Consider the following 16,313-nt stretch of genomic DNA (forward strand, 5'->3'; position numbering starts at 1 on the left):
AATATCTTTGGCTTCCCTCTGACAACCATGCCTCCATCCTTGCTACCCTCCCTGTTTACCTTTCCCTGTTGCTTCATAACCTGGGTTGTGAGTAACTGAATCCACTTTCCCTTCTTCCCTTTTTTCCCCTCTCTCCTCCCTGATGAAGGAACAAAGTTCCGAAAGCAAGGAATGTAAATTTTCAGTTCTGTTTTATGCGTATCTATCGGCTGTACTGAGCTGAGGTAAGTACTGGCCAGCCCCTCTATCTCTTTGTTAGTATTTAATTCATCTAGAACATCCATTGGGCTATGAAAAATTCCCTGTTCTCCATAATTTGCCAGAATGTATTCTATAAACAGACTAATCTGAGACAGCTGGCGTTTAAAGATTCTTTTATTGTTTGTTAAACTCCTTCCTCCATAAGGAAGCATTAAATTTTCAGCTATACCAAATGCCTCATCTCTGATGATGATGCGCAGCTCTGGTACTCCCTTGTTTGGTATGGAGCTTTTCTGTGATATTCATAAATTTTTACTTATGAGATTAATCTGATTCCTTAGAAACAGATGGAGTCACTATAGTTTCTGTATGCTCCAACATCTGTATAAGTGAACTTATAATCCATAGCGTATAAAGCAAGTAAAATGATGGAAAAATAATTTTTATAATTATAGTAAAGTCCGTTTCTTACGAGAAACAACGCATAACATATTAGATGTCCATCTCACTCGGCTGATTGGTCACAACTGACCATCAGTTGGCTGACTAAATTGGCTACTTAACATTGATGATATTGATATTTGGTTTTTCGGGTGCTCAACTGCAAGGTTACCAGCACCCATACAAATTCCCATTCTTTTAACTGTCCAGTCTTGCCACATTCCCATACGATGATGAGGACAACACAAACACCCTATCTCTGGGTGGAGAAAATCCCTGACACGGCTGGGAATTGAACCTGGGATCCCGTGATCCAGATGCAGCAACACTAGCCACTAGACCCACGAGCTGCAGATGATGCTTCACACTGCAGCTGCCTAGTGTGTCATAACCCAAACTACTGAGGTCATCCACCTATAAGCATGTTTATACTTCATTTGTTTACACTGCAAATCAAATATTGCTGTGCACAATTTGAAAGACAATTTCAGCAGTGCAGTATTTCACTAGTCGTCATGCTGCACCACTGACTTCCTCCCACCTCTGAACTGATGCAGCCAGTTAGAGGGCGATCTACATTTCAACACGTATTCCAAAATATAGTCCAACTTGACTTGGCATTATTCTCATTGTTAGAGGTGACGTAAGTGGCAAGTAACAGAGAAATCGTAGGATTAACTGGGGTATGAACCCTAAGCCTAAGTTTTGTAGTCTGGAGCTTAAGACACTGAGTCATAAAGGCACATTTCTGGACAAACCATTATTACGTTACTAATAAAAATGGAGCCAAGGGAACAAACACTAATTTTCTACAAAAACTAAACAAAGAATATAACTGGCATCATATGTTATTTGTTATTTAATTTACCAATAATTTAATGGCAAATAAATTTGTTTGAATGACCTTGTGACTTCCCTTCTCTCTTTGCTCCGCTTCTTTCCTCTTCTTTCTTCCTTCTTCGTACTGCGGCTATAACTCAGGGTTTTCAATGCACAAATGTAGTGAGTAGGGGGCACGTGTGTGTGGTGGTTCCCAATATCGTAGCGCTGTGAGGGAGCGACACTCGTGCCTCTGGTTTGAGAAGACTGATGACTGAAGTACGAACATTACTCCAAAAAAAAAAAAAAAAAAAAAAAGAAACAGGTATATGCTCTCTTTTCTTTTAAGACTATAAATAGTAGCATAGCTAGTACTATCTATCATTCTACTAAAGTGAATGAGTGCGACACCATTGATTAAGTTTCAACCTCGAAAGAAGTTTATTAATGCCTATTAGCTGAAATAAAAAAAACTCATCCAATCCAGAAGTCATTTACAGTTACAGTAATTAGTAACTGATGTGTGTGTAGTAGTCATTGATACTCAAAAGATCGTTTCAGTAATTCTATCACTGTCCATTTATGAGTTGCTAAGCAACGTATCAACAAGCTGACTATGCAACAATTAATATTTGTCATACCCCGACAGTAAATCGCTTCTCACTTGCTTTAAGCATCAAGACGATTACTAAGCCACTCATATAGGTCTTTTATAGATATTATCAAGCTAATGTCCGTAAGTTGCGGTTAACGTTACTGAATCACAGATGCAACGATAACGCCTGATATCCAGCCGCGTATCTTAAACTCCATGCCGATATCTGAGAATTCGTGTGTGATTTGTTTGCACCAAAGTCAGGCTGTGGTTCCCTAGAATAATTTTTAAATCAACTCCAGGTTGTAATTCATGAAAGTTACAGAAGATCCACACTCGACGACTACTTGATGCACACTTGAGCAACATGGAAGTTTTTGTTCTTACGAAGAGAAAACATATCATGCATAATGCAGCAAGGTTATTTGCTATGTCAAAACGTATTTATATCTACCTCCTTTAAACTCATTACCTATTAAACATTATACACAATTAAATTCTTTACTCCATAAATAATCAATAAAATTTAGAAATGAATTACACGCATAAAAAAATCTCAAGTTGATATGATGTCATGGGTCACTACTTGTTTCAACTACCCTACACTCAAGTGACACAAAGTAGATCCAACTATATTGGACATACTCATGTAGTATTGCAACCTACTGATTCGAATAACTATCTAGATAGAAATCTATTGGGATAATACCATCTCTTTTCAACACTACACTTTCACCAGCTTGATTAACTCACGAAAGCTCTCGGTGTAGCTGGATTGAAGATTTTCAGTTAATTATAAACAAAGTTGACAATTATAATCTGTTGCCACACTCTCAACCTAAATATTTTTGTTTTGTTCAAAATATGTCTAAATGTCAGTCTAATTTTAGCAGCTGACTGAAACTGAGCATTAATTCATCAGCTATTATTTCACGGAAATATACAGTTCTACAACTGAAACAATGAGCTTCAATATCATCAAATTAATTTTCGTCATACTTTAGTAACACTTGGAGAAACACAGATATACAGCACACATCTTCTCCATAGAGAACGTGGAAAATCGATAGCTAAAAAGAAATTTTAACTCTAAAAGCATTTGGATGCCTGCCGGGTCCATTACTGCTGCTATGGTGTGATGAAGCTGTATAGGTAGGGCCCACATTTCCTTACCTGCAAGGCAGGCCCATGCGGCTCTTGCCCATCACTCCGTGAGTGAGCGCTGCACGATAATGAGTGAATGAAATGACAGCCGCGTGCTTCCGCATGTGCTTGCATAGCAAGTCATGTAGACAAGCACTATTCGTGCACATTTGCCATATGGCTGTAGTGCTTTAAATTACTGTCTTCCGTGTTGGAATGTACATCCTCATTTCTTTATTTGGTAAGGACTAAATGTTAGTGCATACATACACAGACTTAAAATGTATTTCCATTGGAACAGAAAATAACATATCTTTGTATTCCAAACAGTATGATTTCTTTGGGTCTTGTGACGCAGTATGGTGATAAAGCTGATGCCCACTCTACAACGATGTCCACTCCTTCCACCACCTCACAAGATTCTAGCTTCTTTCTGCAGGTCTGAAATACACACGTCAAAAAAAGTTTTGCATCACCTCGGTTCCAAGAGTTCCAGAACCTGTACAGAAAATTGGAATAGAGATCAACATAATCATCATTTCCTCCCTTTTTATTGCTCACGAAAATCACACATCTCATGTTGTACCACAACACAGCGAGACCTTCAGAAGTGGTGGTCCAGATTGCTGTGCACACTGGTACCTCTAATACCCAGTAGCACGTCTTCTTGCATTGATGAATGCCTGTATTCGTCATGGCATACTATCAAAAGTTCATCGAGGCTCTGTTGGTCCAGATTGTCCCACTCCTGAAGGGCATTCAGTGTAGATCTCTCAGAGTGGTTGGTGGATCACATCATCCATAAACAGCCCTTTTCAATCTATCCAAGGCATCTTCAATACGGTTCATGTCTGGAGAACATGCTGGCCACTCTAGTCGAGCGATGTCGTTATCCTGAAGGAAGTCGCTCACAAGTTTTGCACGATGGGGGTGCGAACGGTCGTCCATGAAGATGAATGCCTCGCCACTATGCTGCCGATATGGTAGCACTATAAGTTGGAGGATGGCATTCACATATTGTACAGCTGTTATCACACCTTTCATGACCACCAGTGGCGTACGTCGGCCCCACATAATGCCACCCCAAAGCGACAGAGAAGCTCCACCTTGCTGCACTCAGTGGACAGTGTGTCTAAGGCATTCAGCCTCTGGTTGAAGGCATACGCGACACTCATTTGTGAAGAGAACGTGATGCCAGTCCTGAGTGGTCAATTCGGCATGTTGTTGGGCCCATCTGTACTGCACTGTATGGTGTCGTGGTTGCAAAGATGGACCTCACCATGGATGTCGGGAGTGAAGTTACGCATCATGCAGCCTATTGTGCACAGTTTGAGTCAATGCATGGTGTCCTGTGGGTGGACAAAAAGCATTATTCAACATGGTGGCGATGCTGCCAGGGTTCCTCCGAGCCATAATCCATAGATAGCGGTCATCCACTACAGTAGTAGCCTTTGGGTGGCCTGAGCGAGGCATGTCATCGACAGTTCCTGTCTCTCTGTATCTCCTCCATGTCTGAACAACATCGCTTTGGTTCACTCCAAGACGCCTGGACGCTTCCCCTGCTGAGAGCCCTTCCTGGCACAAAGTAACAATACGGACGCGATCGAATTGCGGTATTGACCGTCTAGGCATGGTTGACCTACAGACAAGACAAGCCGTGTACCTCCTTCCTGGCGGAATGAATGGAACTGATTGGCTGTCAGACCCCCTCTGTCTAATAGGCGCTGCTCATCCAAGGTTGTTTACATCTTTGGGCAGGTTTAGTGACATCTCTGAACAGTCAAAGGGACTGTGTCTGTAATACAATATCCACAGTCAACATCTATCTTCAGGAGTTCTGGGAAACAGGGTCATGCAAAACTATTTTTTGGTGTATGTATATTGGCACCCAGTCTCGATGTTGTCAATATCTATTAGCATTTTTCCTTACAGGCTGAAGTTATGGTAGAACTAACAGTTAGAGCATCCCCTAACTGGAAATATGTTTTGTATGATTACATTTTTTGCGTGTTGAAGTGAAAAATTGTACCATACTCATATTTTTATTTTGCCCTCTGCACGAATCCAGTAGAAGTATTATTTGGCTCATGGAGTTTCCTATTCTTTTTCCTTCTACTGTAACAGCATTGATGTTCAAGGCACATGAAAGCGTTTTCAAATGACTCTCGGTAACTTGCAAGATTCTCTAAAATAGAGATTTAGACTGCTGTATTGCATTTTAGATGGTAAATATAGTTGGAACTACAATTCTGACTAGACTTAGGTGCATCAGATGTTCAAGACCTGTTGTCATCGAACTGCAGCTTGAGGGGCTGCATGTAGCCTGATGTGAATGTCTGTTGGTTGGTAGGTTGCTTGGGGAAGGAGACCAGACAGCGTGGTCATCGGTCTCATCGGATTAGGGAAGGATGGGGAAGGAAGTCGGCCGTGCCCTTTCAGAGGAACCATCCCGGCATTTGCCTGGAATGATTTAGGGAAATCACGGAAAACCTAAATCAGGATGGCCGGACGCGGGATTGAACCGTCGTCCTCCCGAATGCGAGTCCAGTGTGTGTGAATGTCTGTGCAGCCTGCGGACCTCAGCCATATTTTACAATAATATGCATCTAGCAACTAACAGCCAAATCCAAAACCATTAGCTGACATCAAGATCTTCTTAAGAGTGTAGTTTCGTTGCTCAGTAGCAAAGAAGATACTTACAAAGACCATAATATTTTAAGATGTGCTTAATTTTAATTGATGTTGGTGAATTCGGTAAAGCAAAGTTTGCTGCTTATCTGGGTGGTGGTGGTGGTGGTGGTGGTGGTGGGTGGGTGGTGGGTGGGTGGGGGGCCGGGGGGGGGGGGGGGGAAGTAAGTAATGTGGCCACTGAGGGTAGAGAGTGTAGGTGTCGGAGGAGCAAAGTTTAGTTTTATTGCTTGTCTTTCAATACCAACAAATTGGCAATGCTTAGAAGAAAAATGAGATTCAAAGCCTTTATTACGCATTTATAATCATATTTAATATAGTATTTCAGCATAAGTACAATTGCTGTTGGTAATCAATTAATCATCAGCTCACACGGACAATACAACAGGACTCCATCAGGCAACTGCAGTGCCACAATTTTGGGATCACTGAGGGTGGCAGCAATCTGGAACAGGCAATCAGAAAAAAAGAGTGTTACAAATGGTGCTGACTCTTAATGATCAGTATTTGGGGTGGTCAGCAGCCGACTTATTGCACCCACACTATAGCTACAATTAATAGTAGGATCAGTACATATATGACCCAGGATGCTGTCCCACGAAGTCAGTATTGACTCCTGAGCAAAAAGATCAGGTTTGAAGACCCTAGTTGTAGATGGTGCTTTCTTTTCACAAGGGGAGGCCACAACGTTTGAAACGCGGATTTACTTCAAACTCCATTAGGACAACAAAATGTGTAACCAGTAGCACATACTTCTCAAGCATTATTGAAAAAATTTCAAGACAATTTCAGTCGTCAAATATATACTTGTTCATTGCCATTTTTACCATGAAGCGGCAGCAGCCGAGTGGTTAGCGTTCAAGCCCCATAGTCGCTTGATCGAGTCCCGTTCATCAGTCCCCCAACACAGTTATATTCTTTACTATTTATATTACAATTGATATAATGGGAAAAATACATGTAATTGGATGAACTTTTATCAAATTTACAATGTTATTTGGCAGTCTACAAATTTTAATTATGACAAATAATATAATATTCATAACTATCGACTAGTAAATGACCAAGCGCATAAGGTGATACTGAAAATGTATGCTTGTCCGTGATTTGAGAACTCCTTTATACCTGGAAGGAGCCCGAAACTACTTGTTATCTGCGAGTTTTGACCGGCACAGATGGCTTTCGAAAGATGTACAATTAATCGTCGCTTTCGACATTACGAGTACAAGTTGCAGGATGGTATTTTTCGTGAAAACATGGAAAACATTAAGTTAAATGGCACCAGCTGCATTGAATAAATGCTATGTTTCCACATACGCAAGATTTTTAAGGTTTTCCAAGGAAAAACAAACCTTGTTAACGTTTTCAAAAACGTCTCTTTCAGCCGATAATTTGGAAGCAAACCATGCATAACACAGCATTTCCTTAAATATTGGTGCTGATAACTGGTCATGCAGTATCGAGTGTATTTTAATAGCGTCTTCACGAGAAGCAATTTCTCGTTCTCTTTCGATTAAATAAGAACAATTTTGAAGACGCTTAATGAAATTTTTGACTTGCCATAAGAATTAAACATCGCAAGGTTGACAAACTGGCGTGCATTTCAGAGATACAACTTTAATCGTACATGTTCCAAGTCCTTTGTCATCGATGAAAATTTCTTCGTACAAACCAGGATTTGTTTGACACCCTCAAGAATCTATTATTAATAAGAATTTTCCTTTCTTCACATAGGGAAGCATGACACTAGATAAAAATGAGTAATATAATTGCCTGGTAAGTTTCCTGGATTTCAAACTCTTTATGACCACATTTGAAAGATCTGTCATTTATTTGTCAATGGTGTTCCGAACATTTGGTCCAGACTTCCCCGTGGCTTCTTGCAAACAAACAAACATGTGCGAAAATAATTCGCCACACAATGTTATCGCATCATATAGCGCCTTCTGAAAAAACATGGTCTTTGATTTTCTTTCGGCGAGAGTTCTGTTGTATGTGGACTGGTACTGGCAACCTGTTTGGTCTGTATTGATAACAATTTTTTTGAAATTCGGGATGATTGCCCAGCGTTCCTTCTTCAGACATACATTCCCTCAAACTCTGCCAAATTCTGTGCCATAGTTTGAATTTTTTAACCATGAAAGTGATGCTTTGAAGATGAAGTCCTCCGACTGGAATTGACCTTCAGCAGCCAAAGCCCACTGCTGTAAGTTTCTGGTTGTTACCTGAAAAGTAAAATCAAAGTTTCATTTTATTAATATAATTATTTCTTCGAATGAGGTTGTTAAAGATATAGAAAATTAGATGTAGAGTGATAAAAATGAACACTTACTTGCTGACAATTTTGGCAAGACTCCACGAAACGGTCATAGATCCACGAATCAATTACCAAATATTTATCGATCGTTGATCCTCCAGGTTTTATGTTTTCTTCCCATCTCTTCAATTCGTCTTTTCTTGTCAAACTTCTACACCCTTTTATCTGGAGAGTTCGGAGACTCCATTTGGGGTGTCCTTTCGCCAGTTTAACAACTTTTCTTTTGGTCTCCAACGGAACATAATCGCCTTTTGACGCCTTTTCCACTGGCTCATAATCTTCAGTGTTGGATGAATTTTCTTCGACTTCACGGAATTGATCTACTTCATCAAAATGAATAAGGTCCCTATCAATGATGAATATTTTTTCTCCTAATATTTCCATGATAGCCTGATACAGTTCTTCTCCAATCACCATCGAATCGGCAGAAATTGTTGCTGATGCTTGTGTATCAATGATGTTCACTTCTTGAAGAAGACTGTCACAATATATGAACACATCTTTCAACTGACATTTCGAACCTGCACTATGGACTGAATATTCATGACATTTATCATCTGCAGTTCTTGACAAACCGGGTGTCACTTCCATTTTTCTAGTCACAATGTAAGGTGTTATACTTCATGAAACATTTGCACATACGTTATTCCTTCCTGCAACATAAGCAAGGTCTCACCGCTATGTGAGTTAACTATCGAATGATCCCCATTCTATCCCGGTTCGAGCCTGGTCCTCCCCTCGTTCTTTGAAGCCGTCTGTGCCAGTCAAAGCCTGCAGGTAACAAGTCGTTTTGGGCTCCTTCCGGGTATAAGGGATTTCTCAAATAATGGACAAGCATACATTTTCAGTATCACTTTATGCGTTTGGTAGTTAACTAGTCAATAGTTATGAATATTATATTATTTGTGATGACTAAAATTTGTAGACTGCCAAATAACATTGTAAATTTAATAAACGTTCATCTGATTACACGTATTTTTCCCATTATATAAATTGTAATATAAATAGTAAAGAATATGACTGTGTTGGGGTGGGGGGGGGGGGGAGGGGGGGCAGAAAAAAAACAACAACCTGGCAAACAGGATATGATCCAGCGATTATGTGGCTTGAACGCTAACCACTCGGCTAATGCCGCTTCATGGTAAAAATGGCAATGCACAGGTATATATCTGACGACCGAAATTATCTTGCGATTTTCTCAATAATGCTTGAGAAGTACATGCTCCTGCTTACACAGTTTGTTGTCCTAATGGAGCACTACAAGTGTATGAAGTTTGAAGTAAATCTGGATTCCGAAAGTCGTAGACTCCCCTTGTCAGTTAAACTTCAGCGTATTTTTTGCGTTCTTGCTACCTAATGCCCAAAATCATTCATGGATGTCTTCTTGACTTTTTGTGGGTATTTTTAGAACATATTTCTTTGGACAACATTTCTTATTGACAACAAATTTCTTAGAACAGAAGTTCTTACCAGATTTCAGTAAACCAGAACAGTGTCCCGAATTCCTCTTCTTCTTTGCAACCCGTTTCTTCCACTTCACCTTATCAATTTTACATTTCCTTATAATTGGGTGGCTCTCATAATCATGCTCTGTATCAAATCTACAATCAGAATCACTTGCTGTATTTTGTTTACAGTCACTATTTACTTCCTATGTGATGCAGGCAAAAGTAAATTACTGGTACAAATACCCTCTATTGATAAATATCTCACAGCACAGTGTACACGCAACACAGGCTCAAGTGAGGTCGAAGTTTTCTGTCTACTGGCTCCGGCGGTCTGTGGAACGCTCATTGTACTCCAAACAGGAAGTACTCGTGACACCTGTTTTTAGCAGCAAGCAGATGAGACCATCTATATTCCTACACAGCCGAAAATACAAAGTTCATTACTTTCGATTACAATGTGACACATTATGTTCTAAAAATTTTTTAATTTGTACATAAGATTTCTATTCTACCTGAAGCATTTGCAAATAATTAATTTGTAATGATCTGATTGTATTATGGAATCACTGCTACAACAATATTAATTAGAATAAGGGTGTCACAGTGTGAAATCGTCGTAAGATGCACGACAAGTTCATAAGCACCCATTTTTGCACTGTCAGCAGAACCTCTCGGCTTTCCGAAGCCGTGGAGCCACGAGTGCCAGTTCAGACTGGTCGTCTGTGCAAAATGTTTCCAGAAGAGGGCACAGTCTCAAGACTCCACCTGTGTTCGGACTTGCCTGGGCTTCTGCACGCCACTGCCGTAAACAAACGCCTTGCCGCAGTCGTCGCAGGCGTAGAGCCATTCGCCCGTGTGCGGGCGACGGTGCACTCTCAGGTTTCTGCTTCGCGCGAACGATCTGCCGCAGGTGTCACAGCGGTAGGGCCGCTCGCCCGTATGGACGCGCGAGTGCTGCGCCAGGTTGCTGGCGTTGGCGAACCGCTTGTGGCAGACGCCGCACTCGTGGAGCCGCTCGCCCGTGTGTTGCAGACGGTGCTGCCTGAGGTTATTGCTGCGTGAGAACTTCTTACCGCAGTCACTGCAGCTGTAGGGGCATTCACCCGTGTGCCGCAGTGTGTGCTGCCTGAGGTTGTCGCTGCGCGAGAACGTCTCGCCGCAGGTATCGCAGCGGTAGGGCCGCCGGCCCGTGTGCTGCAGCGAATGCAGCCTCAGCTTATCGCTGCGCGAGAACGCCTTGCCACAGGCCTCACAGGGGAAGGGCCTCTCGGCCGCGTGCGTCCGGTAGTGCACCTCGAGGCCGTCGGTGCCACGGAAAGCCTTGTGGCAGATGTCACATATCAGCACGTGCTGCTGCAAGTGGGTTCTCAGAGCTCCCTTGTCAGTAAACGCTTCCCGACAGACGTCGCACGTGTAGACGTCCCGTTCGACAGGCGGCAGTGACGGCAGCTCGACGACACGCTCATTCCCTGACGGGGAGACACTCTCGCAGTCGGCACTTGTACGGCAGCGATTGCAATCGGCATCGGAGGTGGCCTTGCGGAATCTGTCACTCGACGTGCTGTTTGTGACAGAATAGGTGTCTTTATGGGTACCTACTTTATCCTGCATCTCTGAGTACACCACCTGTCCTGACAGTAGGAGTCTGTCCCTTTTGTTCTTGTCACATTCCTTACTGCTGCCACTGTGATTACTATCACCACGCGGGATATCGTCATTTCTGGCAATTATGGCAGCACATTTGTCAGTAGTAGGCCGATCCTGGTCCTGCGGGATGGACCTGAAAAATTGCAGATGGTAATGGTTGCACATTTCATATTTCAGCTTGTAATGTAACTGAAAATGTCAAATAGTATTGCACAAAATGATAAACAAAACTAATACACAATGTGATACATATATTTTGTATATGTAATTTATTTCCTCAGTCACAGTCTAATTTTACATCGGTATTTCTCAATGTTTATTATGGTACAAAGAACTTTTTATTATTCTATAAATTTTTATTGGGTTTGTGTCCACATTAGCAAAAACACCCTGAAGAAGGTCGCTTTCAAAAGGGACTGAAATGTCGGATGTATATAAAAAAATAGAGGGAAACACTCCACGTGGGAAAAATATATATATATAAAAAACAAAGATGCTGTACCTTACCAAATGAAAGCGTTGGTCTGTTGATAGAGACAATAAAAAATACACAAACACAAATTTCAAGCTTTTGCAACCCACAATTGCTTCATCAGGAAAGAGGGAAGGAGAGGGAAAGATGAAAGGATGTGGGTTTTAAGGGAGACGGTAGGGAGTCATTCCAATCCCGGGAGCGGAAAGACTTACCTTAGGGGGAAAAAAGGACAGGTATACACACACACACACACACACACACACACACACACACACACACCTGCACATATAAAGACACAGGTAGACATATGTAAATGCAAAGAGGTTGGGCAGAGATGTCAGTCGAGGCGGAAGTACAGAGGCAAAGATGTTGTTGAATGACAGGTGAGGTAAGAGCGGCGGCAACTTGAAATTAGCGGAGGTTGAGGCCTGGTGGGTAACGGGAAGAGAGAATATATTGAACGGCAAGTTCCCATCTCCGGAGTTCTGACAGGTTGGTGTTAGTGGGAAGTATCCAGATAACCCGGACGATGTAACACTGTGCCAAGATGTGCTGGCCGTGCACTAAGGCATGTTTAGCCACAGGGTGATTCTTATTACCAACAATGGCCAGCACATCTTGGCACAGTGTTACACCGTCCAGGTTATGTGGATGCTTCATCAGGAAGGAGAGGGAAAGATGAAGGGATGTGGGTTTTAAGGGAGAGGGTAAGGAGTCGTTCCAATCCCGGGAGCGGAAAGACTTACCTTAGGGGGAAAAAAGGACAGGTATACACTTGTGTGCGCACACACACGCACGCACACACGCACACGCACACACACACACACACACATATCCATCCGCACTTATACAGACACAGGCAGACATATGTAAATGCAAAAATATATATATAAAAAAATTGACAATTTGCTCACAAACCCAGAAAAATTTCATTGAATGTGACCATGGCCACGAAAGCCTATGTTTATAATTTTTTCTTAATTTACATGTTGAATGTAGTAAGTTGCAAAAATAATTTGTGATAAAAATACGGATGTATGGGGCACACTATTGCATATATCAATTAAATTTCCAATTTATCATAAGCTATAAAACTAATATGAACCACAAAACTGACTTCATAACTGAATCCATGTGCCCTTGGTGGCACAAATGGAAGGGCTGGAGTAGGGAGGGAGGGGGCCATGTAGCAGCCGAGATGGTCTGCGTGGTCATTACATCAGATAGCAGTATTGTCATTGAGACTACATATGCACTTACGCAGAATTTCAACGAAATTGGACAAGTGGAAGTGGTACACAGCAGAGTTTTAAGGTGTGACCTAAGCAAATGGACTGTAGGCTAGGGTTATTTGAGCCCTCAGTGTTATCTTCAGCCCAAAAAGGATAAACGTTGCAGCCTGTTTTCATGGAGAACTGTTGTGAGTGTTAGAATTATGATTTTCCATAGGCAGACACAGTGTCTTTAGTACAGACAGATTTATTAGTTCATATACTGGTACCCAGATGCTTCGATTTGTCTTGTTTGTCTCAAACAACTCGTCAACTTTCATCTACACCAGCAACCTCAAAGGATACAGACCGATGGGAAATGATTTTTTTCAAGTTTCGACCTTTTACAACTTTATCTATAATAATTTTAATGTTTTTAAAATGCAAATCATATATGTTCTTTCAAAAGCTTTCCAACACAAAGTGCAAAAGTGGGCTACTTGGGCCCAATGTTTCTGTCAATTGATTTGGGCTCAACCGGTCCTGAATGACACTTATAACCTTTAAATGTAATATTACTGAGGGCACAAGTAACCCACACAATACATTCATTTGCAAAATGTGGATGTAGATGTAAAAAACTAGAGTGCTGTTTGTAAAAGGCAATTTATCCAAGAGTTTTCAAGTCATTTCCAACCAGAAGACCACAGTGCTTTAATTGAATGTGTCAAGTCCATCAACAAGATGTGGAAGTGACCAACACTGAAGGATATTTTTCTGTGCAAATGGGAAGACAGCACTGGAACTGTAAAATCTCCACAACTTATGAAGAAAGGTCTCTTTACAGCCACATTCAGGCACAACATATCAGGCCCGGTGATTTATGTTTTGTGAGAAGTCTCCTGCTTGTAAATATAATTCAAAATGATTCGTTAAATATTATTGACTTTATTAAATGCTGTCCAGTACAAAAAGTCACTTGCACAATACAAAGAACTGTGCTGTGCTTCGTGTGCGCGAAATAAACTTAGTTAACAACTCATCTAAACCTAGTTTATTGTTAATATTGCAACAAATATGTAAAATTATATGACACAGTTGATATTGCAACATAGTTGATCTTAAATAAGACATGAATGGATGTGAGAAAGAATAACCATACTTTTCAAAAATTTTGCAAAAACAGACATAATGTCTTATGGGATAACAGCAATCAAGATGGATTTTAAGTAACAATAACCATATTCATTAGGACAGGATGGTCCAGGGACTGTAATAAGCAAGTCAACACAGGGTACAAAGCCTATTATTATTCCTCTTGTTCATACATATTTTTTAAGGACTTTGCTACTTCCATCAAATTCTTTTTCTGCTCATTTTGCCTCTTCAAAAGCTGAAAAAGTACATCACTATCATCTAGGAGTCGTTTTTCATCAAAATCATTTTTATAAAATTTTACAATTTTATCAACACCATTAAATTGTATAAGAGTAAATTTTTCCAACACTTTAAAATATTGCAGAATCATTGCTGAATGTGTTCTTGGGTGATGCAATCAACAGGTTGAAAACTTCAAAATATGATTTTCTGAGAAATTCTTGGAAGTGTCCTAAATGTGATCTATTCTTTATTACTCGACTGAGATGTTTTGCATTTCTGTGCTGAAGCAGTAGTTTATTTCTGTCCAGATCAGGATCGACAACAGCTCGATCTCTTTTACGTTAAATTTCCTCAAATTTAAAATCACAAGAAACACTTAAACATCAGTGACTGCTTCTGCTTTGTTCTGAAATGCTTCTGGTTGTAGCCAATCTGACAATTCACTTTATCTACATTTAATATTTATTCAAACATGTGATATGCATACTTTTTTCTTTTTCTTGCTTCAGTAATGCAAGGTTTGATATGCAAATGGGACATCAATGACAATTGTAGAGGTTTTAACAGCCCTTCCTTGTCTGTAAGATAGTCATGTTGCTCTTATTAATTTGTACATTTGGGTTTGCATGCGGCATGGAGTATTTGCAGTTCCACTGAAGAATTTACTGTTATCCAGAGGTGAAAAGATTCCCAGAGATACACTTACCTACACTTATGAGAGTTGAACACAAGTTTATGGCTGTCGACACAGGGACTGTGCATTTGAATGGCAATGTTGAGCATACCAAGTTCAACATGCTGCTGAACGTTCAGAAACGATGCAGCTTGTGCGCGCAGTGCATGTGTCTGAACATGGTATCTGCGATTGTAGTGCACTCAGTGTCTGGTTAACGTGTCGTAACTCTATTTACAGTATGGAAGGGCATAAAATTCCTACGTCTGCTCTATTAAAACATACATTTCCTCCCTTGTCTGTAAGCTAGCCATGTTGTTCTGCCTGTAGGCAACATCAGTAGTAACTTCAAGACCTATGAACATCTCATAATGCAGAAAGGAAAGTTCCACATACAGTCAGAAGACATCAGCTTACAAAAATTTCATTGCAAATAGTGTCATACAAATTTACAATAGTCTTCAACATAAGACAAAAATTATTTCATGATGCTCACTTTTTAGAAAACCCTAAGGTCATTCTTATTTGATCACTGTTTCTTTGCAATTGCAGAATCTTCCCAACATGTGTAATGCAAGACTAAACACAAAAGTCGGAAAATCTTACTGTAAGTAGAGCATAACTCTTGTAGATAAAGCGAACAGTACACAGACACTCCTGAGAAAGAGCACACTTATATTTATATAACATCAAATATTATACAAGGTTGACCATCTGAAGTTTCGGATGAGATTATCTCGAAAACTATATGTTGGGCAAAAATAGTGGGTAAGACAGGTTCATAAGCTCAAAGGGGGACATCAAATGATACTACATGTGACTCCCAGCTCCCGCCCCTTTGGGTGAGTTGGAGGGCAACTTTTAAATCTTAACTGGAAACCCCCATTTTTTATTGCAGATTCAGATTCTCCATAAAAAAAGTAATCAAGTTTTGTCTGAACCAGTTTTTTAAACCACCGATATACCACGCTGAAATCGAGAAAAATTAAAGTTGAGGAAGAACTCCGATTTATTTAGAATGATCTGAGAAGGGCGCATCAAATAAATACAAAATATGCACCAATTCTTTCATTACGCCAAATTAAGCTCTTTTTTTCCAAAAGGTATCCTACCTGCCACAGTTTTTGATGGAGGGAGGTCGAATGGTATTAAAATCTCATTAGGGATTCTTCACAATTACTTTACTCACCCGACTGTGGTGCTACCGTGGCCAGACTGCGAACTATGGCTCCATATAAAGGTCGGTGCAATGCGATCATACGCCACTTCACTTTC

General features: G+C 40.6%; 2 protein-coding genes across 7 annotated transcripts in view; both read right to left on the minus strand.

The window, feature by feature from the left end:
- Positions 1-6,158: 6,158 nt before the first annotated feature.
- LOC126426903 (uncharacterized) lies at positions 6,159-9,064 on the minus strand. Its single transcript, XM_050089005.1, has 2 exons — positions 8,220-9,064; positions 6,159-8,112 (listed from the first exon to the last, which is right to left on the minus strand). The coding sequence occupies exons 1-2, from the start codon at positions 8,793-8,795 to the stop codon at positions 7,981-7,983; spliced, it is 708 nt and encodes a 235-aa protein (XP_049944962.1). The 5' UTR covers positions 8,796-9,064; the 3' UTR covers positions 6,159-7,980.
- LOC126426901 (zinc finger protein 239-like) overlaps positions 6,159-16,313 on the minus strand; it is an 87,866-nt gene continuing 77,711 nt past the window's right edge. For 5 of the 6 annotated variants that reach the window (XM_050089002.1, XM_050089001.1, XM_050089000.1 and 2 more), the window contains 2 exons: positions 9,675-11,432; positions 6,159-6,332 (listed from right to left, as the gene is read on the minus strand). In XM_050089002.1, coding sequence (XP_049944959.1) covers positions 10,406-11,432 — 1,027 coding nt within the window. In that variant the 3' untranslated portion in view covers positions 6,159-6,332; positions 9,675-10,405. The remainder of the gene's footprint in view (positions 6,333-9,674; positions 11,433-16,313) is intronic. The other variant, XM_050089004.1, reaches the window with a different exon arrangement.

Source organism: Schistocerca serialis, chromosome 11 (assembly GCF_023864345.2).
Source record: "Schistocerca serialis cubense isolate TAMUIC-IGC-003099 chromosome 11, iqSchSeri2.2, whole genome shotgun sequence".
Taxonomy (NCBI): Eukaryota; Metazoa; Arthropoda; class Insecta; order Orthoptera; family Acrididae; genus Schistocerca; species Schistocerca serialis.

Excerpts from the sequence above, each read along its gene's own strand:
- LOC126426903 (XM_050089005.1), bottom strand. The coding sequence starts at position 8,795 with ATGGAAGTGACACCCGGTTTGTCAAGAACTGCAGATGATAAATGTCAT. Across the intron at positions 8,113-8,219 it reads CTTGCCAAAATTGTCAGCAA|GTAACAACCAGAAACTTACA; the intron begins GTAAGTGTTCAT and ends TTTACTTTTCAG.